This window comes from Eretmochelys imbricata, chromosome 3 (assembly GCF_965152235.1).
Source record: "Eretmochelys imbricata isolate rEreImb1 chromosome 3, rEreImb1.hap1, whole genome shotgun sequence".
Lineage (NCBI taxonomy): Eukaryota > Metazoa > Chordata > Testudines > Cheloniidae > Eretmochelys > Eretmochelys imbricata.
Window position 1 is genome coordinate 55,097,250 of NC_135574.1, and position 27,682 is coordinate 55,124,931.

The window sequence follows — 27,682 nt, forward strand, 5'->3', positions numbered from 1 at the left end:
AAAGAGGGAGGAAAATAAAATCAATGAAACTTAAGAGGTCCTAAGTGCCATAGTCGCTCTTAAAACTAGGACTTAGACTCTTCAGTCAGTTAAGAGATTTTGAAAATTTTACCCTAAGGCTTAGGGTCTTATCCAAAGCCCACTGAAGTCAATGGAAACATTCCCAGAAAAGTCCGCTTTTGGATCACACCCTTACAGTGGCCACGTTACAGGTAAAATTGTGATTCCTTGCACAAAATCAAAGTAAATGGGGGAGAGGGGCCCTGCAGGAGGTTGACACTAGGGAGTTCTATTGAAATTCATGTGTACGCTGGTCAGAAAATCCAGGGGGAAAATTCAAAACTTTTAATGAAAACTTTGTATCCAACTTTCAATTATTCTATAAACCAGTAGAAAACCAGCAAAAAAAATATACAAACCTGTTTTCAATGAAATTAAAAAATAGACCCAGGTCCATTAAAAAGTTACCATACAAAGGTATCTGAGATATTTTGTCATTGCTTTTTTGGTAGAGGGTAACTGCTGGCAAATATTGACATTTTAGATCAGTGTATCATATTAGCATCCAACACACTAATAGAGTTGGGTCCATGTGGCAAAGTTCAGCTCTGTTTTTGGTTACTGTGGGAAACAATTACATTTAATTTTTTTTTTTTTTGGCCTTTAAAATTTCAGCCATAACAGAACCGTAACATTAAGTTGTGTTTGTGTTTATTTGGTTTTCAAAGAAAGGAAAAAACATAGGGGTAGAGGATAAGGACATCTTTATGTAAGTTAATTTGCATGTGAGATTCAAATAAATGCAGTTCCTTGCATCTCCTTATATGTATGTGCGATCACACACTCCAACAAACATGCATTTCTGTGAATGTGTAATCACTGAGGAAAAAAGCACAGCTGCATTTACTTCAGTAAGTGAAGCTCCTGATAGTGTTTATATATCTAAGCTTAGCACTGTAGTGTGTTAAATGTTTAGGACTCACTTCTGCAAGCCCTCTGAATCTGGAAACCTGCATGGAAGCACCATACAGAAAGGCCTTGTGGTATTGGACCTCTAGTAGGGCATAACACACAAGAGATGTACAATTTTCATACATATAGTATTAGTTTTTTAATATTTTTAATATTTCAGAGACACCAATTGGTCCTTAGTCCTTACATGATGTATAATATCATTTTTAAAGTGCATATAATCCATAAGACCTTATCCTAGTATTAAATACCAAATTACACCAGTGAAGATTTATAGAGAACTACAGTTTTTAATCGAGTTTATTTGACCATGTCATATGCACTTGACCTTAATGAGCATTTAAGTATAAGATAAGTCTAACATTTTTAAAATAAAGAGGTTTTGAGTTCCCTGAGACAAAATAAATTTCTGAAGAATTTCTTAATAGGTAGAAATTATCTTTTTTGTCATTCACAGTTAACTCAAAAATGGCTAAATGAAATTTTACAAAACTTTACAGAAATATTTAACTGTGGACTCAGAATAAGCATAAGGAATTTCAGTGTAAGTGTAACTTGTCTGAAAAGTTGCAGACGCATGAAAATGGGGCCTAATAATGAAACTCATTATCAACTGCGTATAGCACCATTACATTAAGAGAGTAACTTCACTTCTTTTTCTATGCTTATAGAACTTTCCATGTAGGATTGAACACTATGTCAAATGAATAGATATACTATATATGTTTTATTCACATCACACCTCCATGGTGTAAAAGATATTATTAATGTGTGTTAGTTCTTTTCCTCTAATGTTCTTTCCAGCTGCTGGCTGTCTCTCGAAGGAGGACTACTCTATGCGTTTGTTGGACCTGCGGCTGCTGTTGTCTTGGTAAACACTTAAATTATTTTTAGTATTTTCATTAGAAATGGTGGAATACTGTCTGAATTACAGAGTGGTTAGTTATGCACTGGTATTAATTTTACTGCAGACATCCTGAGAACAATGGTCTAAGATTTCCTCAATGTTTTCAATATGCTGTTTTTCTGATTCAGTTTATTTTATTATGTATTTTACATCAACACTATATATGTCATCGTTTACACAAAGCCACATGAACATCAAGCATAACCAAGGACACTTCTGTATGTACTGCACAAATATCTCATCATATATATATTGTTATTAGTGCATATATTTTTATACAGGTTTTTATATTATATGTGTATACTCTATACACCTTCAGAAAAAATTCTTTAGGAGCAACAACAGAATTTGGCAAGAGTTTATTACCAGGATGAGGTCAATGGGTGAAATCCTGGTCCCACTGGCAAAACTCCTGTTCACTTCAATGAGGCCAGGATTCACTCAATGCTATTATCCATGAAAATATCTAACTGTTACTCTTTTCTTGAGGAGCCGGTTAAAAGGCAGGGGAAATATATTTAAGGCTTAAATAATTATAAAAATAGGTTATAATTTCTAATTATTTAGGAATTATCTATAATTTCATTATATGCGAAGTAGGATGTAAAACGGTCTTCTGGAAAAGGGTTGTGATACAACTGAAAAATTATTGTTTTGCAAAAGATGCCTTGTTCATTTTACTCCTGAGCCACACAAAATAAAGCTGGGAAAGCATGATATGCTGATTGCTAACACAAGAATTTTGTTACAAGCATCGCTGATTCTTATCAGTTGTATCCATGTAATGGTTGCTCTCTTAGGGAGAAGTTCAGTGGCAGCTTTGGTGGCCTGGTGCAAAGTACTGTGCCACTGTTGTTGGATGGCAGGCAGGAAAGATGGAATCAGAGGCCAGATCTTCTGTGGCTATCGTCTTGGAAGAAAAAAAAAATCACGATGGCTGGAAAATGTAACTTATTATGTATCAAACTTCCACAGCCCTGGAAATGTATCTAGGTGTCTGAGAAATCCTATATTTGGATCGAATAATCCAAAGTTCTTCATAGATACACTGGTAATACAACATCTGTCAACTTTAGTTTAAATTTTCCATGATCAGCGTTTATTGATCCTGGACTGTTGACAGGAGGTTCTATATTGGTCAGTTCCAGATTATTACAAAGTCTTAGGTCTTGTCTACACTGCCGCTTAAATCGATGTAAGTTACGTCGCTCAGGAGTGTGAAAAAGCCACCCCCGGACAGATGTAAGTTGCATCTACTTAAAGCGGTGTCTTCTGCCTCTCGTTGGGGTGGAGTGATTATGCTAATGGGACAGCGCTCTCCCTTGGCCATAGCACATCTTCACCAGACACGCTGTGCAGCTGTTCTGAAGTAGCATGGTAGCGTAGACTAGCCCTTAGATCAGAATGGGTTTGGTGTAAGGTTTTGTTATGCATTTTGGAAAGAGCTGGATTTATGAAAATCCTGAATCATGCAGGCACATTGGGGATTTGCATATAAACATACCTGTGCACGCACGCATATACTCTTTGAAAATTTGATCCAGAAAGTCCTTCTTCAGGCTCTGTATACTAATTTCAGGGGCCAAAGCCCTTCTTAGATATGGCTCTGGTACCTTACAAAATTATCTAGTGACCTTGTCCTATAGGATGTACACTTGACAAGAAGAGGCCAGTATGAATAGGGTAATTCACCTCACCAGCAGGAACATACTAATCACTGATTCTCTTCCTCCCCTTGTAGCTGTAATGTATGAGGTAAGGTAAGAATTTAATTTTAGAAGCCCCCATATCACCCACATGCATACAACCAGCCCTCACCCCTCGCACTCACTACTCCCCCATATACACACACAATGCTGACTGTAAATTTTCTAAGCATTATGAATGTAAATTTGCCTCCTAGTTTTGCTATCTCTTGAAGTGCATTGACTCTAACCTCAACCCATTCACTGTACATTTATTTGCTATGAAGCTGTTCCACCCAAAGAGCCACATCTTTGAATGATTGGTTTGTAACTAATAAATGCAGGAGGGAAATCCTTGATCTCAAACTCTTTAGTCAACAGAGCAAAATAAAGTAAAATGCTTTGCTTATCTTGAAAGTCTTTTATCAATATAATACAATATTTCTTCCAAATTTCCTCATCTTATATTTTGCCATGTATCCTAAAACATGATACCCTGACAGAGAGCCAGCTGTTATCTACAGGTTGCAAGGGATGTAGGATAAAGTGAGAATTAGCCTAGGTCACCTGAATGTCACCAGCATTAATACTTGTTTTCAAACTGTCATGCTGAATTTCAATGCCACAAATAATCTCATCCTCCTAAACTGCTGTTCTCGGGCTTCTCTCATTACAATCTATAAATGAGGACAGACGGGACAACATTTGCTTAGTATCTCTGGTAAAACAATACCTCCCACCCTCTACATATTGTCACTCTAAGAGAAACATAGGCTAATCTGAACCAAGAAATACAGGTTTTGCTGAAGCCAAATGTTCCACAAATTAGAATGGTGAGTCCTCTTGACCAAATGATTTTATGACATCAAATAAAACTGCAGCCATTGGCAGTATTTGTCCCTCTTCTACACCAATGATGTTTAGGACCATCTTTTATTATCAGCTAATAATAACCTATTTCTGAAGCCAATTTGGTCATTGTGTAATAAATGCTGTAGTATCTTTCCCTAAATTCTGGTAATAATTTCAGCATGGAGTTTACAGTGTTTGGGTCTGATTCTCTTCTCCCTTAGAGCACTTTTAGACCAGTGTACCTCTATTGACTTCAGCTGAGTTAGTCCTGATTTGCATTGGCATAAATGAGAAGGAAATCTGTAGTTATCAGAGATATAGGCATATAGCTACAAAGATTACCTGGATGTTGATGTTTGCAGCTCCCGCAGAGATGTCTCATCTTCATATAGAGTCAAACCAGGAACCTTTTGTACAGCTCACAGTCCATGGCACAGTGAGGAAGCCAAGGATGTTTACAAAATGCCAATCATAATTTCCACATGGAACTGTATGTTCTCTGTACAATTGGCAAACTTTATTCAGAGATCTCTGACGTTCACAGACATAGTTTGCTCCCCCATTAGTTAGCAGGTGTGGAGGGAGCTTTTTCATCTACCCATTTAGCTTTGAGTATACAAAAGAAAAATCTCATCTGAAAAATGAAAAAGCTCAAATAAATGGAACCTAAGAAAGGCCTAAAAGAGTAGGACCATGGGAAGGGCATACTGGCAAATGATCAGTGTTTAATGTAGTTCTCAAAAGTCCATTTTAAAACATTTCTTAACTAAAAATTATTTTTAGCAGGTCCATTTAAAGGCTACATTAAAATCCTAGTATGATGCATACAATATGTATTGTTTCAGAGTAACAGCCATGTTAGTCTGTATTCGCAAAAAAGAAAAGGAGTACTTGTGGCACCTTAGAGACTAACCAATTTATTTGAGCATAAGCTTTCGTGAGCTACAGCTCACTTCATCGGATGCAGTGAGCTGTAGCTCACGAAAGCTTACGCTCAAATAAATTGGTTAGTCTCTAAGGTGCCACAAGTACTCCTTTTCTTTTTACAATATGTATTAAAGACCAAATACTGACTTTAGAACTACATGGCTGTTTGAGCCAAATATGCAGGTGGTACAAATCATTCTCTATTCATTTATGTATTGACACCAGTTGATACCAACTAAGTATCTGGCCCATGAAAAAAGAAAGTGTAACCAAACAATCCTATATATAGCCAACCAAAATCACATTTTGGCATATGAGTAGGCTTGGAAGGATTAGATATTTGTCATTAAATATCAATTTCACTGTACACACACACACCGATGAAAAAATATTTCCATATAGGCAGAGGAAAATGCTGCTTGAGAACTTATTAGCGTTTTATATAAGACTATTTACTTTGTATATTTTTGATGTGAGAATTTGACAATTTGCTTTTTAAGTTATAAAGCTTTAACTTTTTGACTCTCAAGGTCTACTGTCTACACACATACCAATTTCCCAACTGTAAAAATTTAAATGAGATAAAAACAAAATAAAAATAAACATTGCTATTATCCATAGAAATTATTTTTAAAAAAATCAAATTCTGCCAAGCCTACATATGAAGAAGACAATTATCAATTTGGAAAAACAAAACAAAACCAACAACCAGAAACCATAGATTCTGATTTTGTATGAGTGAGAACACCTTGCAGCAAAAAGGCATAGTTAGGACTCAAGAAAGCATGAAACCTAAAATAACCAGATAAGATTATCTTTGTTTTATGTTTGTACAGCAGCAAGTGTAATGGAGTTCTGATTCATGACTGGGGCTCCTAGATGCTATGGCAATACAAATAATACATAATCCGTTTTAATCTTGTGCACAAAATTCAGATAAAATATTCTACCTCTATCATGGAATAGATTACATTGTTACAATTAAAGTTTACCTTTAATTGGTGTTTAGAGTCACAGCTGCCTACTTTCTTATTAACAGGCAGGCATATATATATGGCCAGACACAAGACATAATTCAGGCTTTAATTAATACAGCTGTTGATTTATATGTTTGTTCCACCTGTTAGAGGATATGCACGGGAAGCCAGAATTTAGCCTTAAAGTTAAGTACACTTTATGTGTCCTGAGGCTAGTACAGTATATAATCTCTGACTAAATTCTTCAGAAATGTATTATGCGACCATCGTCTAAGTTTATAATTCCATCATGTTGGCAAATGTAAAAGAGGCCATTTTCTGGAATAATGCATGTAGGCATTTTCCCTCACTGTTACTGAAAGGTCAACTGTTTGTTTCTACTTGACAGGTCAACATGGTGATTGGCATTTTGGTATTTAATAAACTTGTTTCCAGAGATGGGATCCTAGATAAAAAGCTCAAACACAGAGCGGGGTAAGCAACAATTGGGATATTTTATAGCATATTGCAAATGTATCATATATTTTCAATTACAGATATTCACCAAAAATGCATTTGATTGTGCTTTGAACTTTTTTCTCAATGTAACAGTGTGTCTAACAGATTTCATTAATTGCAAAAGTTGCAGTTGCATTATCCTGAGGGAATGTGACTGAGCAAACTGAAAATAAAACACAAGTACAACAGTATTAAGTTAATAAGAATGAGGATTAAACAGTTACAAAACTGAGCAGGGATTTCATGGGAAAGGCATACATTTTTATTCCTGAAATCGGGAATACAGTTGTATAAAATGTGTGTACAGAAGAAGCCAAATTCTTTCTTTCTTTCTTTCTTTCTTAGTGTATTATTCTACCTTTTATAGCAGTATAACCTCACTGAAGTCAATAGCATTGCATCTTTGCAATTAAGAGAAGAATTTGGCTCTGTGTTTGTATATACATGTGTACATGTGTTTGTGTTCTAGAATTAACATAACAGAATTTGAATGTAAATTACACATATTTCAAAAGCAAAAAAAATGTGTAAATAGAAACGTTCTCTGTGTATTTATATCCATGATTTCCTTTCATTAACATACTTATAATTTTACATTCAAATTCTGGGTTTCTAGTGATAAAAGAGGGAGGGTCTGCAGCTTAGCTCCTAATAAATGGTAGCAATAATTTTGCTATTGACTTCAGCAGGTACAGGTGGGTTTCATGGTCTGCTGCAGTGGATATGACTGCAGTCCACATAAAAGAGAAACATTTCACAAATGTGCCTTAGCTTTCTGAATGTATGTGTCAATGTCTTTTAATGCTTCATGGAATAAGAAACAATCAGCATCTTTTACTTCTCCACTTGTTGTAGTACTCTTTCTTCTGCATCGTTTGTAGGTGACTATCCCAGTATTGGCATTGCTAGCAATGACGAATCTCTATTTTCCATGCATACGTTACAGCTCTCTGTAAACTTTTCTTAAAACCTGACTTTGAATTATTTGATCATTCCTGTAATAGCATCATTCCTAATGTTCAATTAACTGATTAGATGCACCTATTGATATCATATACACTTTGGTGTGCTTATGTTGTCATTCAGTGTTGGTTAAAACCCCCTGTGGTTTTCACTTCTTAGTGCACTGTTTCAAAAACAATCACCACCATCACCAAAACCTCTTTTGTTCACTTTTCTTTTTTTCTTCTCCTTCTTATTAGAAAATAATAATTTCTCAATTCTACCCTTGTCTACAATGTTCCATCTGCCTTCTTAACTGTTGTAATATATTCTTCCTGTTCTGATTAAATGTGCCGTATTATAAAATCAGCCACAATATTTCAGCATCAGTGAGAACTTTTTCAATAGTTATACTCAAGAAGTTTTGACCCTATAAATCTATTCATCATTTTTCTGTGTAATATTTAAAGGATAGGAAAGATCATGTTTAACTGCAGAATAGCTTTCTAGCTATCAGCTATATGCAATTTAAATCTTGTTACTTATAGTATAGTTTTCTGATTTACCAAATGTTTTGCTTTCTGAAAGTTTGTATCTCAGTAAAATGAATGTTATTTTTAAAGCTAAATTGGCCAAAGAACTAGAAAATACACTGTCAGAAATAATCCTGCATTGCCATGGGGATGGACTAGGAATTAGATGCCTTAATAAGGATGGAAACAATCTATCTTCAGCACTATTTGATTAAGTGGTGCAGACCCAGATTCTTAAGTCATTTTCTGGGGCAGTGGAAATTCTGTAGCGCCCACTTCCCACCCCCATCAAAGGAGGATGGTCACTCATTACTCAAGTATTTATTGTTTGACCAGATTGACCAATGTACATGGCAGAGGGGCATTGCTGGCACATGATGGCATATATCACATTGGTAGATGTGCAGGTGAACGAGCCTCTGATAGTGTAGCTGATGTGATTAGGCCCTGTGATGGTGTCCCCTGAATAGATATGTGGGCACAGTTGGCAACGGGCTTTGTTGCAAGGATAGGTTCCTGGGTTAGTGGTTCTGTTGTGTGGTGTGTGGTTGCTGGTGAGTATTTGCTTCAGGTTGGGGGGCTGTCTGTAGGAAAGGACTGGCCTGTTTCCCAAGATTTGTGAGAGTGATGGGTCGTCCTTCAGGATAGGTTGTAGATCCTTGATAATGCGTTGGAAAGGTCTTAGTTGGGGGCTGAAGGTGACGGTTAGTCGCGTTCTGTTATTTTCTTTGTTGGGCCTGTCCTGTAGTAGGTGACTTGTGGGTACTCTTCTGGCTCTGTCAATCTGTTTCTTCACTTCAGCAGGCGGGTACCGTAGTTGTAAGAATGCTTGATAGAGATCTTGTAGGTGTTTGTCTCTGTCTGAGGGGTTGGAGCAAATGCGGTTGAATCGTAGAGCTTGGCTGTAGATAATGGATCGTGTGGTGTGGTCTGGGTGAAAACTGGAGGCATGTAGGTAGGAATAGCACTCAGTAGGTTTCCGGTATAAGGTGGTGTTTATGTGACCATCGCTTATTAGCACCGTAGTGTCCAGGAAGTGGATCTCTTGTGTGGACTGGTCCAGGCTGAGGTTGATGGTGGGATGGAAATTGTTGAAATCATGGTGGAATTCCTCAAGGGCTTCTTTTCCGTGGGTCCAGATGATGAAGATGTCATCAATATAGCGCAAGTAGAGTAGGGGCATTAGGGGACGAGAGCTGAGGAAGCGTTGTTCTAAGTCAGCCATAAAAATGTTGGCATACTGTGGGGCCATGCGGGTGTTAGGGGGCTTATTCCTTCACCCACTTACTTCCCTGGTCCTTCTCGCATGAACAGAGAGCAACAATACCCGAAGTCCAAAGGTGCAAACAATTCGATGTTTATTGGGGTGAACTTCCAGCAAGCATGATTCCAGTTTCCTTCCTTAGTATCCTCCTTCCCAGCTCTGACACCACAGAGCCTTACACCTGTGCGCCTGTTCCCATTACTACCCTTAGCGAAACATGATTCCAACTTCCTTACTCCCATTCCCTGTTCCCATTTCCCCCTTTAGCAAAACATGATTCCAATTTTCTTACCCCCATTCCCTGTTCCCATCTCCCTCACCCACATGCCCATGCCCACCCACACCCACACCCCCACCCCCTCACTTCCTCATTGACTACAGATTATACAGTAAAACTTGAGTTCTGCTTAGCTATACCTTATCCAATCATTTTCCTGAAATTTAACTAACCAATCCTAACATATTGTAACATGATTATGTAACCAATTATATCCCACCACCTTAATTAGTTTACACCCAGCAAAATTAATTATACAGCAGACAGGAACAATCACAGAACCAGACAGAGATTATACAGACAAACAATAGCAAAGTGGAAACTACAATGAAAAGACAACACAGAAGCGAGGATTTCACATCCCAGCTATTGATAAGTGAGTTCTTGCCAGACAGGATGCTATCAAACTAAGTTTCCTTTTACATTTTCTAGGCACTTCCCTTTCTCTGGAGGTGATAGGAACTATCAGGACAGGATTGTATTCCTAACAGCCGAATAGCACCTTATTTCAGTGTGACTAGTTTGGAATGTGAGGATGTGACTGTTCGCTTCCCAGCTTATGGCTGCCTCTGCTGCTTAGCCAAAGGCCTGAGCCTAAGCACAGGGCCACAAACTGTCACAGTAAGAGAAGGCCCTTACACTGGCAGACAGTGGTTTTGATTCTTTCTTTTATACCTCTGGAACTAGCCAAGTGATAAGAATACACCTAAATTCTTAAAGTACAGGCCTTTGCAGACAGGCCTGAATATCTATATCCTAACAGCGGGTACCCATAGCAGTGCCGCTGATTTGAAGGTCTACATTGTCCCCAAATGTGAAATAGTTATGGGTGAGGACAAAGTCACAAAGTTCAGCCACCAGGTTTGCCGTGACGTTATCGGGGATAGTGTTCCTGACGGCTTGTAGTCCATCTTTGTGTGGAATGTTGGTGTAGAGGGCTTCTACATCCATAGTGGCCAGGGTGGTGTTTTCAGGAAGATCACCGATGGATTGTAGTTTCCTCAGGAAGTCAGTGGTGTCTCGAAGATAGCTGGGAGTGCTGGTAGCGTAGGGTCTGAGGAGGGAGTCTACATAGACAGACAATCCTGCTGTCAGGGTGCCAATGCCTGAGATGATGGGGCGCCCAGGATTTCCAGGTTTATGGATCTTGGGTAGCAGATAGAATACCCCAGGTCGGGGTTCCAGGGGTGTGTCTGTGTGGATTTGTTCTTGTGCTTTTTCAGGGAGTTTCTTGAGCAAATGCTGTAGTTTCTTTTGGTAACCCTCAGTGGGATCAGAGGGTAATGGCTTGTAGAAAGTGGTGTTGGAGAGCTGCCGAGCAGCCTCTTGTTCATATTCTGACCTATTCATGATGACAACAGCACTTCCTTTGTCAGCCTTTTTTATTATGATGTCAGAGTTGTTTCTGAGGCTGTGGATGGCATTGCGTTCTGCACGACTGAGGTTATGGGGCAAGTGATGCTGCTTTTCCACAATTTCAGCCCGTGCACGTTGGCTGTGCCCACATATCTATTCAGGGGACGCCACCATAGGTCCTAATCACATCAGCCACACTATCAGAGGCTCGTTCACCTGCACATGTACCAGTGTGATATATGCCATCATGTGCCAGCAATGCCCCTCTGCCATGTACTTTGGGCAAACTGGACAGTCTCTCCGTGAAAGAATAAATGGACACAAATCAGATGTCAAGAATTATAACATTCAAAAACCAGTCGGAGAACACTTCAATCTCTCTGGTCACTCGATTTCTGATCTCAAAGTGCCTATCCTTCAACAAAAAAACTTAGAAAACAGACTCCAACGAGAGACTGCTGAATTGGAATTAATTTGCAAATTGGATACAATTAACTTAGGTTTGAATAGAGACTGGGAGTGGTTGAGTCATTATACTTAGTGAAACTATTTCCCTTGTTTATTCCTACACCCCCTCTTCCCCCACTGTTCCTTCAGACGTTCTTGTTAACTCCTGGAAATGTGCCGGAAATGGCCCACCTTGATTATCACTTCAAAAGGTTTTCTCTCCCCCCATCCCACTCTCCTGCTGGTAATAGCTCATCTTAAGTGATCACTCTCTTTACAATGTATATTTTTTCATGGTCTGTGTGTATATATAAAATCTCCTTACTGTACTTTCCACTTTATGCATCCGATGAAGTGAGCTGTAGCTCACAAAAGCTTATGCTCAAATAAATTGGTTAGTCTCTAAGGTGCCACAATTATAAAGAGCTTTTTGAGAATACTTATCATAAGTTAGGTGAAAGACATTCCATTCTTTTGTAATATATACACAGATATTCTGAAGTTATGTGCGGGACGATTTTGGCCCTATAAATCTATAGATCTGTTCTGCATATTGCAATAATAATGAGACTTTTCATATGAGTAAGTGCTGCAGCATCAAGATCAAGACTTAATTCTTTCTGTCTCCAACTATTGGCTACACCCTTAGATAGTGAAAATCACCTCGCTGCACTGATTTCATTTTACACCAGCTGAGGATCTGGCCCTTTATTTCTGTGCATTATGTATAGAAACAAAAGCAAACTTTTAACTTTGGCGGTAAATGGGAGGGCGAAGAGTGAGAGTTCAAAGTCAGGTGAAATGTTGAGAAATATTTTTCCCATATGTTGCTTTTCTTCATTACATGTAGGAGCCTTTTTTTTTTGGTTTTTTTGGTTGGTTGGTTTGGTTTGGTTGTTGTTTTTTTCCATTTATCAATGAGTAAAAAAACCTTTCCCTATATTGTCGTATGTTTCTTGATATGATATGAAAATCACTGGTTCTGGTGGCAGGTGGGAAATAGGATAGCAAAGAAGTTGTTTATTTAATCAAAACTTCCAAATTTGAATCCATGTTGTACACAGACGAAGTAAATTCTAATACCAGGTTTTGCTTTTTAACTGTGATGAGTTTTGTAATACAGTTGTCTGGACAAAATGCTTTAAACTTAATGCTTGTGTACTGTGTTTTATTAAAATGGAATAACATATCACTCCTTTTTAATCCCAAATAATATTTATTTTCATCAAATTCCATACATTTCAACCCCTATATTCAGACCTTTATACAATGGGAACAAGAACTGCTAGGTAAAGTGCTGTCTCCAGATTTTAGCCAGCACACTCAAATTACTATACCAAATCATTTGCTTACTAACTGTACAGTAAGTCCATCTTGACTGAATGACCTGAGCTTGTTTTGGAAGGCTCTTCCTTTATTAATGTTCATATAATAATCAATATTTTGTACTCTACATTTGTATGACCTGTACTCATTCTTGAGGAAGTGAACATGGATGCATTAGTTTTGTAAATGGTCTGAATAGAGGGATTTCACAGTGTGTGTCTACACTAGCACGTGCTTATGTTTACCTCCATGTATTGAGCAACTTTGATCTCTGGACATTGGGGCCTTTTTTAGCTTAAATGGAAGAAATAGAGCCTGCATGAAATTAAGCCCCATAGTATTAATAGTTAAAGTTAATAATGTATAGTATCAATACACTTTTGCAACAATCTAGAGCATTCATCCTGAATAAGTCTATTTACTTTTTCTGCATGACGTCATATTTAAAAGCTAAATTTCAGTAGCAACGTTTTTCAGTGAAAATTCAATATTTTGTTCTTTTTGTGGGTGTTCTGTTTGTTTGCAGTCAGATGAGTGAGCCTCATAGCGGTTTGACGCTCAAATGTGCCAAGTGTGGAGTAGTTTCAACAACAGCTTTGTCAGCCACCACCGCCAGTAATGCCATGTTAGTCCTAATCATTTACATCTTCTTGTTACAAATCTTATACAGTGCATGTGAGAAAATACTTTGATGATGAAAATTGTGTTTGCTAATACTGTAGTAGAGCACTGAACATATTTAAATATTCTTGTTAAAATTGGCAACTGTTTATTAACTGAATAGGGGATACTCTTTAGAACGTAAAGTACAACGCTTTTTATATATTTGTCTGTGGTTTTCAAATTAACTAATAAGTTGCCATCCTAAAAGATGGTTTTTTTAGAAGCGGGTTTTTATTTATCTACTTGCAGTTATATAATGTTGTTTTCTCTCTCTCTCTCTCTCTCTCAATAGGGCATCCCTTTGGAGTTCCTGTGTTGTGTTGCCTCTTCTTGCTCTGACGTGGATGTCGGCAGTTCTGGCCATGACAGACAAAAGATCAATATTATTTCAGATACTCTTCGCAGTATTTGATTCATTGCAAGGCTTTGTTATTGTCATGGTCCACTGCATTCTCCGAAGAGAGGTGAGGAATAATTTCTCTATCGCTAAAGTGCTGTGTTTCTCACTTACTACTTAATATTATATACAATATATACTTTCAGAAATTCACTTATTGGTATAAAGAAAAAAGGAAATTTTTGAGATGAGATTTAAAGAGGGGCAAGTGAATAAGGATCTCAAACCATTCTAGGCAGATGATGAGGCAGCAGAAGAAAGAGAACTGCCCCCAAATGTAGAAACTCAGTGGACAGGGACAGATAGGAAATTGAGAGTGAATAAAGGAATGAACAAGATGGAGAGTAGATGGACGTGAGGTTGAAGGAAGATTGTTTATTTTCAGATGCAAAATGCAGCACAGTTAATTTCAGTGGGAAAATGGGCCCACTTAATTAGAGGTCACCTTTAAATTGGGCCAAATAGGTCTTGTTTATTTCTAACTTTTATTCATCTTTGAAATTATGATTACACACAATAAGTGAAGACCTAAGACTCCTTTTCCAAAGGAACAGATTCTGTGAGTTTTTCACATGTAGAAAGACTGATCAAATATAAAATTGCTTTCATTTACACTATTCCATCTTAAACAGAAAACTGTTGAAAATGTACAAAAATGTAGGAGATAGGTGTGGTCGTTTAATGAACAAGCTTTTCAACTCTATATCGGTTCATATCTTGTTAGGTCACAGTAAGTGTGGTCCTTTCAATTTATGTATGTTGTTTATCTACATCACTAAACCATACCACGTGTGTAACACTATTCACAGTGATTGGCAGTATCTATTCAAGGGAGCTGCAGGGCTGGAATAACAGTGTGCTTCAGGTCACATTTAAGGTTTATTGGCCATGCTGAGTGAGGAGGCTTGCAAGTGTCTCTTCTCTCCATCATTCACCGTCCTAAGAACTCAAGTTCACTATATTCATCCAAAACAGCATGCAGGGTAGTGACCCAATCTATTTCAGTCTCTCTGTGGTATTCTAATCTGCATGAATATCGTATTCTAACCAGTGTGTGGGGGTGGGGGGGATCACCTTGTGAACCACTAAATCATTTTGATTATTTCACTAGAGACAGGCAGGAGTCTGAAAATGGAGGGAGTATGGGCTATGGCTTAAAACAAGAGTTCCTGGGTTCTAAAAACTGAACTAATATGCCTTGCTCTATTCCTGACTTGCAGTGTGACCTTGGACAAGTCCCTGTGCTGCATTTTACACATCTGTAAAAAGGATAACAATACCAACAGTAGCTCACAGAGATGTTGGGAGGCAAAATTATTTAATGTTTGTAAAACAGCATGAAATCTTCATATAAAAGGCACTATATATAAAGTGGAATTTAAAAAAAAATGTTTATATTATTGTTATTACTTATCACCCACAAGGCTTCCTGTTCCCTCCACATTTTGTATACCTTTCTAATATTGGGTGGGCAGGTACTTGCAGAATTGGAAGCCACCAAATCATACATTTTTACAGTGAAATGATAAAAGACTACAACTATTTATACCTCATTCCTTAGGCCAATAAAAAGTGATGGCAGTTTTATGTAGACCTATCAGCTGAATCCCTTCTTCCTCAAGTGCTCACACACAGAATCTTCTTTCCCCCACCTTGTTATCCTAACACTCATCCAAATTTAAGAGCTGGAGCAAAAATTGAGGAACTAATTAATCGGGGTTTTTTTCCAAATGGGAAAGGGCTCAAAGAGATGATACACTACTAAAGCAATTTTCTTTCATAACATTAGTTAATTGTCATGGGATACCAGGCACTGATGCAGGAAGCCTTCTCATACCATTTAAGTACCCACATTTTAAAAATGCCTAAATTCTACCTGTATAATATGCGCACGCATTCTCAGGCAAGTAATTTCAAAAGGACATATGCATTTGCTTATTACACAAATGGAGTATGTGCATTCATGTATCCATTTATCTCACAGAACACATATTTGTATAATCCACTGATTGGCATGTGTTATGTCCCCCTCTGTGCCCAGTCCTTAGAGGATATGAGTCTATAACAGTTTTCAGCTAAAGATTTCTTTAGTTCAAGCTGTGGGAACTCACACCTTTAGCTCTGGAGAGCCTTGATTCCATCAAGGTGATGTAAGCTATTTAAGTGGGGATTCATGTGTGATTCAAAGTAGTGTGGGCCACAGAACCTCTGGATGAACTTCCTCTGTTCAGAGATAGGATGTAACCACTGCTCAGGGTGTGTTATGTCCCACTCTGTACCTATTGCCTTGAGGACTTCAAGAATCTGGTTCTTTAGTCAGGCTATACATCCTCATGCTTTTAGCTCTAGAGTTTCACAGTTCAATCCCTGGTGACAGCTAAGATAGCAGTTATCACGTGCACATTTTCAAAGAGCAATTTAGTCGTTAAATTTTTAGAATACATTTTACTTGAAATTGTAGTACATTACTTTACATAGTCCAAAGAGGACATTTCTCTCTACCCATACATGACATTGAAATCTGACCAACGTGTTTGTCGTTCTTGATGATGAATGCTATACAGATAATGAAGCCATCTCATTATATCTTGCATATGATTCATCTAATATTTACAATATGTCAGTGTAAGCAAAATATTAATTTGGACTGTCAAATAACATACCACAAATAATACATCTTAGAAAAATTCAAACAAAGAAAAGGTCAGACCTGCTTTACCATGCCCTTACTATTGTTATATTCCAGAAATGATGCATTCTTGTTCATGTAAATATATATAATCTTTTTTCTCATTATACCTGATGTATTGGTTTGGACATAAACATTGGAAATTTAAGAACGTGTGTGTATCTACACTCTCTTTCTATCCAAAACCCACTGGTCTGTCATGTCAGTATTTTTGTCTGAAAGTGAGCTGTTTAAGAGGCTGCATGGTTGTTCAATAGGGCACTAGAGTGGGACTCTAGAGACCTGGCTTCTGTTCCCAATCTTCTGTGTGACTTTAGGAGTGTCACTTCATATCCCTCTGCCTCAGTTCCCAATCTGTAAAATTAGGATAATGATACTTTCCTCTCCTTCATGCTTTGAGGCCTATGGATGAAAAATGTTATAGAAGAGCTAAGTATCATTATTTTTAACTTGAAGACTAATGGGGATATTCCCACCCTATCATATCACTATTCATTCTTGTCTTCTTGCTGTTAAAGTACCTAATGAGACATAGAGGGAATGTGGTGCGAGTGTATCTGTCATAAAACAGAGAATGATAGAAAAGCCTAATGCTAATAGACTTCCATACCAGAATACCAGAACAGTATTCCTGGCATGCTTGAACACAGCCTCTTCTGAAGCTAATTTGAGTCACGCTGAACAACTCCAAAGGCTGGTGGTGATGGGAGGAACCCATGTGTATTTTCTGCTTTTTCCTTGCTCCTACTGATTGAAATGCATTTGGATTAAATACATGTTTAGTGTCTAAATCTCAACCCACATTTCTATATTGCAAGAGAAAAAAGGTGCATGACTAGGGAGAGAGGGTAAGTTATAAGAGTCTTGAATTGGTTACTGTTGCTAGGGAAACCACTTCCTTGGTTCATGCACATTCATCACATCTGTCTCTCTTAGTCTGCCTGGCTCTAAAACAATCAAACAGCCTGATGTTAGAAAGAAAAAAATAAACTACAAAACAATTCTGAACGAATGGTGGAGAAAAACAAATGAGCATTTCAGAGGCCCGCCTTTTGTTTGTGACACTGTCTGAGGATTCTGCCTGTACTAAAACCATGAAGTAGAAACCAATAGGTGGGTCAGGTTATTCCCTTTGACAAAATCCCTTAAAGGCTGTAAGGGCAGGATACACAAAAGGAATCAGGCACTGCTACACTCAGCATTGCAATGCCTAGCTTTCAGGCACCTAGAAAAATTAGTGGAATCCACAAAGGCTGCGTTAGGCACTTAGGGTCTCCATACAATGCATAGGGAGAGATAGGTGCCAGAGAATGGAATCCACAAAAGCTAGCATGCTAGGCAGAGAGCCACCACTGCTACCCAATGGGAGATGCCAATGACAAAGGAGTTCCTTCAGCCCCTGCCCATCTCAGGGAGTTAGGGACCTATGTTCAGGTGGGGAGGGAGGCTATCTCTGCTTGCAACCCACATTTGGGAACCCCTCCTCTCTTGGAGTCAGGTGCTATAGCCATTTCTTGTGAGAATGCCTTAGGTACCTGCCTAACTCCACATGAAACGGCCAGGGGAGGCAGTGGCTTCCCTCAGAATCTTTAGCCAGTGGTTCAAGTGATCACCCAGGGGGATGTGGGAGACCCTGGTTCAGTGTTATCATCTGCCTAAGGAGGGGAATGGATTTGAACAGGGATTCCCCACCTCTCAGGTGAATGCTTTAACCACTGAGCTATGGAATATTTTCAGGAGGGCCTCTCTCACTCCATTTTTGAAGCTGTTTCACTTTGTTATAAATAATTAAATATTAATTGAGCCACAGAAGTGAGACTGTCTGTGTAGTCCAGTAGTTAGGAAGTGGTGGGAAGCCCCTGTTCAAATTCCTTCTTCTCAGGAAGAGTGGGATTTCCCACATCCCATCTGAGTCCCTTAACCGATGGGCTAAAGGTTATAAGGGGGGAGGGGGAAACTGCCTCTCCCCCTCTGATGTTTTGTGTGGAGTTAGGCATCCTCTGAGCACACCCACTGGATCAGGACCCACAGGCAAGATATGTGAGGGAACACCTATCTTCTCCTGGTTTGAGGCTTGTGCTGAGGCTTGAGATAGGCATGCAGGCTCTGCCTGAGGCAGCAGTGCACATGCCCAGAGGCAGAAACATAGGCATCTAGGGAACTTTTACACTGTATGTGCTGAGTGAGTTTAGGCACCTACAGACTTAGGGCTTGGCTACACTTGCAAGTTAGAGCACATTAAAGCAGTCCCGGGTGCCCTAACTCCTGATGTGTCCACACTGGCAAGGCACTTAGAGCACCTGGACTCTGCAGCTGGAGTGCTCCTTATAATCCACCTCCACGAGAAGCATAAAGCTTGCTGCGCCCCGGCTGAAACGCCTGGGCATCAGTTCGGATGAGGTGTTGCATTATTGCACTGTGATTGGCCTCCGGAAACATCCCATAATCCCCTGAAGTCAAGTGACCACTCTTCTCATTGTTTTGAAATCAGCATCAGGCATGCAGGTATCCCCTTTCAAAGCTCTGTTTCTGACAGCTGGCATGCTTATCTGCTCGGTGACAAAGCAACCATTAGTGTGGAATGCTGCTGTTGTGAGTTGTGAGGGAGGGCGGGCTCTGCTGCTGTCTGAACTTACAAGACAGCATGCTGACACACTCTCAGCCCCCCAAAACACGCTGTCTCTCCCCACATATACAAACAACACACTCTCTGTCACACTCCACTTCCCCCCCATTTGAAAAGCACATTGCAGCCACTTGCACACTGGGATAGCTACCACAATGCACTGCTCTCAGTGGCGTTGCAAGAGCTGCTAATGTGGCCATGCCAGTGAGCTTGCAGCTGACAGTGTAAACACACGGCAGCGTTTTCCTGAAGGCTGGTTTATCTTACAGCGCTCTACATCTGCAAGTGTAGCCATGCTGTTAAACAGAAGCTGAGCAGGGATTTTGTGGATCATGGTGGTGCCTAAATCTGGAATTTAGGTGCCTAAATCTTTGCGGATCTGGTTCTAAGTTCCTTCTCCAAACCAGAAACTCTATAGCATTCTTAATTAGCAACAATAATACTTCATCATCTCAGCTACTTTTGTCTCCAATATGTCTCAGAGTGATTAAACAGAGGATGGATGAGTTGGTGAGGACAAAAAATAGTATTTTCGTGGTGCATGCTTACAAGTTGCAATTTGCATCATTTTGATGGACACAGCTATCTCAGACATTCAGCTGTAACATCCTAATAGTATGTTGCTTGCATTTAAGATACATTTTAAAATGCAGCTATGAGAGGTCAATTCACCAAAGACTCTCCAATTTATTGCTGATGGAGTACTTGAGGGAGACTAATGAGATCTATCGGAGTATGGGGAGCCTCCATGAACATGTAAGAGAGATATTTTGGGGAGGGGAAGTTGTAACTTAATGTGTTTTTGAAGCAATAATAGATTTGGGTTCAGTTACCTTGAGATTTGACTGAAATTCAGGATGGTCCTCATTTTGTCAACCTAGTTCACCAGTGATTACCCTACAATATAGAACTCTAAAGTCTGATATGGGATTTCAGCACTGATAAAGAGGGAAAAGATTTGGATTAACTTTTGTAACAACTGGGAGATGCTAAATCAGATTGGTGTTAGATGCATGCAAAACCACAACAAACATAATGCCTAAAATCAAAGTCTGATTCATAATCCAGGTCAAGCACCCTTTTAATTACTCTCTCACACTTCGGGAGTTTCAGTGCCTTAAAATCATACCAAACCTTTTACACTTGCTACATCTTTTCTCTCTGCCCTAAATTAGTCTTCCTCCATCTGCAGTACTCATTTAGACTTAAATATTGCAGGGCACTTTAACTTGTTTAAGGGTTGAGCACTTTAAGATAATGCTTTCTAATTATAAAGATAAGGCAAAGTTTTCCATCTGCTTTTTTTTTTTTTTTCCTGCTGGGAAAGCCTATCCAAGCTCTCAAAGAATTTGTAGCATAAAATAATGGCATTCAGAAAGCAAGGCCTTAGGCTCAGCTTCAGTTGATTAATTTAGCCTCGTTTACTGTTTACAAAATGTCCATGAGCAGCTTATGATTTTCTCTGATTTGATTATTCTAAATCAATCGCAGAATAATTTCTACAGATACTGAATGGTCTGTAGACTGCTCACAAGAAGTTCATTGAGAGTGTTTGATATTCAGCAAAGAAATGGTGTTGGTTAGTTTTGATGGGACACAGATCACATGGCCAAATTTCTGTATCCAGGTTGGAAGATGGTAACTTTTAGAATCAGATTTCCAATATGAATACTAACATTTATTAAATGTAAATTTGTGAATACAAACATTCCTCCCAATAAACTGGTTTTCTAGAATGTGTGGGGCAAGTGAATACAAAAGACATCTAAGCAAAACTGAAGCAAATTTGGTTCTTAATTCAAAGAAATATTCTCGTGTGTTTCCAAGGCCACACTTATAAATATCTTTTCCCATTGCAAGAATTTTCTTGCTGCCTCCATTTTTAATCTCTGATATGTGCAGCCAAATGTACTCACACTAGACCGCCAATGAGCAGGAACTGCTTTACCCCTTTGGACGCTACTTGCTATTTTTGCATCTCTTTCCTTAGAAATTGTTCTCTGGTAATATATCTACTTAAACATATGATCCTGGTCAAATTTCTTATAAGTTCTATACATCAAACCTTCTGAAGTAGTAACTCTTGAAATATAGTCATGTTTTGGACAGAGTAATACTCATTAATGAGTGGTGACAATTTATATCTAAGTTCTACAGAAGAGATAAATAATAAAATCTTACACCTTTGTCCAATACAAAGCAAGCTACTTTGCTACTCGAGTTCACACTTAGTAAGTTTTGTCCACTCTGAAAGGTTTTACTGGTGCAAGAGGTTTAAGAAATATTCCCTATACTTAAAACTAGAGAATACAATGTGAGCCACCTTTGAAAGCCCTTACATTTCTCAGGCATACAATACATTTTATTTTGCTATGGGAATAAAGTACTTTTATAAACCTACCTTCTGACCTGCTGCTGCAGTCAAACTGAGTGAGAGGGCAGAGCCAAACACTGCCACTGAAGACAGTTTGGGGCCGAGTAACCCCTCATCACTGACTGCTAATTAATTATGTTCCTTGACAAATTTAATTCTGGGTCTGGCAGATTTGCAGACTTTTGTACCAGCACTAGAGTATAGCAAGAGTGTGAAATGGCAGAGATAAAAAATGTGCATTTACTGGCTGTGATGTATCTGGTATCCTAAAGTAAAACTAACTTTACAGTTAAGTTTTGTCTATAGCTGTATTAAAAATGTCAGAAGACACAGTGCATGTTATTGTTTTCACAGGTTCAAGATGCATTTAGATGTCGATTAAGAAACTGCCAAGATCCAATCAATGCAGATTCTTCAAGCTCTTTTCCTAATGGACATGCTCAGATCATGGTGAGTTTTTATTTTATCCTGGACTTCTAATTCAGTGTCCCTAGCCAAAATAAAAAGATGACTATACATTACTGTACATGTCAAGTGCGTGTACATGAAATATTAATATGGTTCTTAAGTACAAGTCTGACTTCAGCTCCTGAAATTTCTTAGAAAAGTTCAGCTTGTTGGTTCAGTGGTCTGTTGAATAGCACTATTATGTGCTGAATCTCTGAATACCAAGGTTCAAGAGCAGCCAAGACTCTGCCTTTGTGGGCAGCTGGGACTACAGTGTTGTGTAGATGATGTTTTCAGTCTCAAGGATGAGTGGTCAAGTGTGAAACATACTATATATTCTGAATTTCTGTACCCGCTAGTGTCTGCTTGCAGAGCAGTGTTGCAGTCTGGGGGACTTAAGAGCCTTCCCACCTCCCCAGCTTCAAAGCAAATGCATCTGTTATTTCTATTGAGGAGAAAGTGGTGGGCATTCTACAGGGGAAAGAACTGGCTAGAGTTAAGGAGTCAATGAAAGTTAGGGTTGCCCGTTTTGGTTGGACGTATTCCTGGAGATTTCATCATATGGCATATCTTTAATTAAAGATTAATCTTTAATGACTCCAGGACAAGCCTAATATTTGCTAATATCCTTAGGTGCAGTTTAGTAGCCAAATACTTAGCCCATTGATTTCAATGGGAACAGGATCAGGCCCTAGATGATGCAAGGATCTCTTAGCAAATGCCCTTGAAAGAGCTGTTTGAGCAGAGGAAAACCAATGTTGAGATGTCAGGAAAAAGGATAAAATGACCCTTTCTGAAAAAAGAGAAAATTTGCTGCTTTTATTAGATACATGTAAATAAAGTGTGAGGAAACCATGAAAGCAAAATTGAAATGCATTTAGGCTCTATATCAAGTTAAATAGTATTTATTTCACTGTGACGGAGTGACCACAGATTCTTTTCAGAGTAACAGCCGTGTTAGTCTGTATTCGGAAAAAGAGAAGGAGTACTTGTGGCACCTTAGAGACTAACCAATTTATTTGAGCATGAGCTTTCGTGAGCTACAGCTCACTTCATCGGATGCATACTGTGGAAACTGCAGAAGACATTATATACACAGAGACCATGAAACAATACCTCCTCCCACCCCACTCTCCTGCTGGTAATAGCTTATCTAAAGTGATCATCAAGTTGGGCCATTTCCAGCACCCAACTTGATGATCACTTTAGATAAGCTATTACCAGCAGGAGAGTGGGGTGGGAGGAGGTATTGTTTCATATTCTCTGTGTGTATATAAAGTCTGCTGCAGTTTCCACAGTATGCATCCGATGAAGTGAGCTGTAGCTCACGAAAGCTCATGCTCAAATAAATTGGTTAGTCTCTAAGGTGCCACAAGTACTCCTTTTCTTTTCACAGATTCTTCAATATTAAAACTCCATTCTAAATCCTGGCAGAATCTTTACCACACTTTGAAATGAATAATAGCTACTTTCACGGTTGGGGGCAGAAGGGGCTGCTGAACTTACTCTGGTTGCATTAGAAGCAGAGATATACAGAATGCTATATAACAAATACCAAATTTAATAAGAATGTTTCAGATAAAGTGAACTAATCTGATTAAGGTTATTAATGGTAATGTGTGTTGCAGGCTATTTTCTGTACTCCTGTTTATACAACGACTGTGAAAAGCTTTGTTGACAATAACCCTTCTATGATATGTAGAAGTTATTCTTCTATGTAAATATAAAATTACATACTGTATCATCTTATTAAAATTACATATTATATTTCCATCTATTTTATTTTATTTTTTTGTGGTCAGGCAGCATACTTTGAAAACAACCCAGTTATACTTTAGGAAAAATTGTATTACTCTGCTGTTGTAAAACAATAAACTCCACCTTCCCAGCAACAAGAAACCACTTTTAAGAGACTGTGATTCTGTAAGTAGGACATTTTGGAAGCACTGGTTGGCAAAAGGTATTGTGGTTTGGTTTTCATTTAATAATGGTTGTCTTGTTTCATTGTTTCTTGTTACAGACAGATTTTGAAAAAGATGTGGACATTGCTTGTCGGTCAGGTAAGGATACCAGAACAGTATGTAGTCAATCCAAAAAAAAAAAAAATGAAGAAGATTTGTACTAGTGTCACTGTGAAGTAAAAGGAAGAAACAGAAAAAGTATGAGGTTTTACCTGGTTACAGAAAAATATCTTTTCTTTTTCTTTCATTGTCAGAAAACATGGATAAATGTAGTTCATTATCAAAGAAAATTGTGTAAGAGTCTCTTAACAGAATTCAAGTAGTGGATAAGTATCCCACAAGAATTTTTATATCTTAGAAAACAAGCGGATTTGGCAATAAAATCAACTTCACACATACAAGAATTTTCTTCACCCCAGTAAACATGTAAATTTGAAATAGCCATACAGCTAGCAAAGCACATTTTTGGTTAGATATAGGGCATTTGAAAATATGCATATAATATATAGTAGCGAAAACAATCAGGGGCTGACTTTTCTCTGGATCTAACTAACTAAAGTTAACTGTAGTTTAAGCAGCACAGGAATAAAAAAATAAAAATATATTTTAATTTCACATTATAGGTACACATTTTTATTCTGTTTCAGTACTCTGTACTTTATTGGCTCCATTGCTGTCTGCTTCTGCTACTTAAAAATACTTGTCTTCAGCAACTTACTCAGCCAACGTAGTTTAAATAAAACACGATGAAAAATTAAAGGTCTTTATAATCCATTGGGAATTTTAAGATTTAGAGTCTCTCCATGCATTTTGTCACAATAGAGTAATAGTCCTTCCTTATTAACTAATGTTCATTACTGCTGATGTGTTTTGAAAGAGGTAAGGCAATGGAATTTAAAAACAAATACATTCCTCCTACCTTCCTAATGGAAGGATCAGTTTAGACTTAATCCATGAAGCTGCACACTTTATCAGCTTTGTAGTACAGAAAGTCATGTCAAGGACACACTTAAAGAAAGATACTTTTAATGCACACATGAGTGGGCTTCACCATGTAAAATTAAGTGATTTAAATTCAATTTCCTATAATGAAATATTTAGTAAAAGGGTGACTGGGTGAGTTGGCATGACATGTGTGGTTAGAAACAATCTAATAACCACTTGCATTTAAAAATAAGTTTTTACTTTTTTTTTTTTCCCGTTTTTGCTAAGTAATGTTATTGGGTAGTTGAAATGCCCCAATTTCTCACTTACATTTCCTTGCTTTAGGCAAATAATTCTTGAAAAATTAGAGACAATCATGTATGATTTAACACAGGGGGCTGCGTTGGTGAGCTGACTACTACTGTATATCAGTGTACTGATACATACTGTAATATTAGAGCCACCATGAACTTCAGGACACAGGAAAGGGAGTAAATGCATTTATGGGTATTTCTGTACTTCTTATTGTCTAACTCACAAAATCTTAATTTTGCTGCACATGCTAGCACTATTGTGTTAGCTGGAGATACCTTCACTGAAAGTGGTGAATGACTATTTTATTAGCCATGCTGATATAAATCGATAGACTCTTCAAGTGCACCAAAACATAAATAGGCTTCTTTGCCTAGTTTGATCATATGCTGCATGTATTCAGAGATGAATTTAATACAAGGGAGTTACAAAATTCAGCAGAAAAGAACATTTAGGAGTAAAGTCGGGGAAGACATGTACACAGTTAAGGAGATCATTAGGATGGATTGACAAAAAGATCTAGCCGCACAATCTGTCTGATATTTTCCAAGAGGTTACACAGAGTCGATAAGGGCTGTGCAAATGTCAGAGTGTACTCGGGGTTTTTGGAAGCCCTTAATCAAGTTTCACATGGCAGGCTTCTGCTTAAGCTGTAGGTTACCTAAGACCTATCACAGAATGTAGAAATAGATAAAGGGCTGTTTTTAATTTATATAAATGATCTAGGCTTAGGTAGAGATCCAGGTCAGTTATACAATGTAGATTAAAAGAAACTGATTAAATAAAAGCTCATTCAAACTAACGTTTATGAAATAAAACAAAGTTATTAAATGGATAGAAAAAGATATAAGGAAATACACTAGTGAAAGGAACATAGGTAAACAAAACCATGACAACGTAAAATAAGCAGCAGCAAACAACTCCTTGTTATGAGAATCCTGTTCTGTAATTCACAGTTCTACATAAGGATATTGGACCATGCAGAGCAGCTACAATAACAGGAACACTTTCTAGAATTTCACTAAATGATGACGAAGAAGAGAAAGGAGCAAACCCTGAAGGTATGAGCTATTCAACATTGCCCGGAAGCATCATTTCTAAAGTCATCATTCAGCAGCCCACAGGCCTCCACATGCCTATGAGCATGAGTGAGCTGGCCAATCAGTGTTTGAAAAAAGACAACAGTGAGTTGCGGCGGACTGTGTATTTATGCACTGATGATAACTTGAGAGGTGCAGACATGGACATAGTCAATCCTCAAGAACGGATGATGGAAAGTGACTATATTGTCATGCCCAGAGGTTCAGTAAACACCCAGCAATCATTGAAAGATGAGAGCAAATTGAATATAGGCATGGATACCTTGCCTCATGAAAGGCTGTTGCACTATAAAGTTAATCCGGAATTCAACATGAATCCCTCTGTAATGGACCAATTCAATATCAATTTAGATCAGCATCTTCCCACCCAGGAACATATGCAGAATTTGGCCTTTGAGCCCCGCACAGCAGTAAAGAACTTCATAGCCTCCGAGTTGGATGACAATGCAGGATTAGCAAGAAGCGAAACTGGATCCACAATATCAATGAGTTCTTTAGAGGTCAGTGATGCTTAAGCAAATTACATGTTCTGTTGTTCTAATTATATGGCAACATAATAAGTCATGGCTCCTTGACTACAGCCAGTGTTTATGTTTGAGGGGTGCAGCTAATGTCTTAATTAAGATTAAATTACTGTTTGGAATCATGCTTTGCTTATTCTATTCCCATAAAACAATACTGACAATGTTTACAATTGGAATAAAAATCAAAGTAAAGTTTTAGAGCCTTAAGGATGGGATGATACAATCTTGGAGCTGCAAAATTCCACCTGCCTTGCCACGAATTTCCTTACCTGCAGGATGAATTCTATTAAATAACTCTGAGTTCCAGTGAAAAAGAAAAACCCATTCCTACAGGATAACATTATAATCACTGAACTTACTTGCACCCTCAAACAATGTTCATTATTCATTATTTATTTGCCTCATTAAATGTGCATAATTCTTTACAAGCAGTTAAGGACAATGGGCTTGATTCTACGCTGGTGTAAATCAGAGTAATTCTCCTAAGTAGCACTGCATGAAGTGACCAAATTTTCATGTTTGTACCAACATGTGTAGAATTTGCATGTGCAGCAGGTGCAGGTATATTTCTTGCACACTTAGCTCAGATGTCATTCTGACTATAAAATTGTTCTGGAAATCATTACTGGAATCTGTCTCTAGGATTTAAACATTAGAGAAAATTGCATGTGAAAACCATTTGCTTATTTATTTAATACCTAA

The 27,682-nt window shown here is 38.2% G+C and overlaps 1 protein-coding gene across 1 annotated transcript in view; it reads left to right on the forward strand.

Moving 5' to 3' along the window:
• Positions 1-27,682, forward strand: part of ADGRB3 (adhesion G protein-coupled receptor B3) — a 616,281-nt gene that overhangs the window by 565,677 nt on the left and 22,922 nt on the right. The window contains exons 21-27 of the mRNA XM_077811605.1: positions 1,777-1,843; positions 6,709-6,794; positions 13,490-13,588; positions 13,919-14,090; positions 22,067-22,162; positions 24,180-24,219; positions 26,313-26,956. Coding sequence (XP_077667731.1) covers positions 1,777-1,843; positions 6,709-6,794; positions 13,490-13,588; positions 13,919-14,090; positions 22,067-22,162; positions 24,180-24,219; positions 26,313-26,956 — 1,204 coding nt within the window. The remainder of the gene's footprint in view (positions 1-1,776; positions 1,844-6,708; positions 6,795-13,489; positions 13,589-13,918; positions 14,091-22,066; positions 22,163-24,179; positions 24,220-26,312; positions 26,957-27,682) is intronic.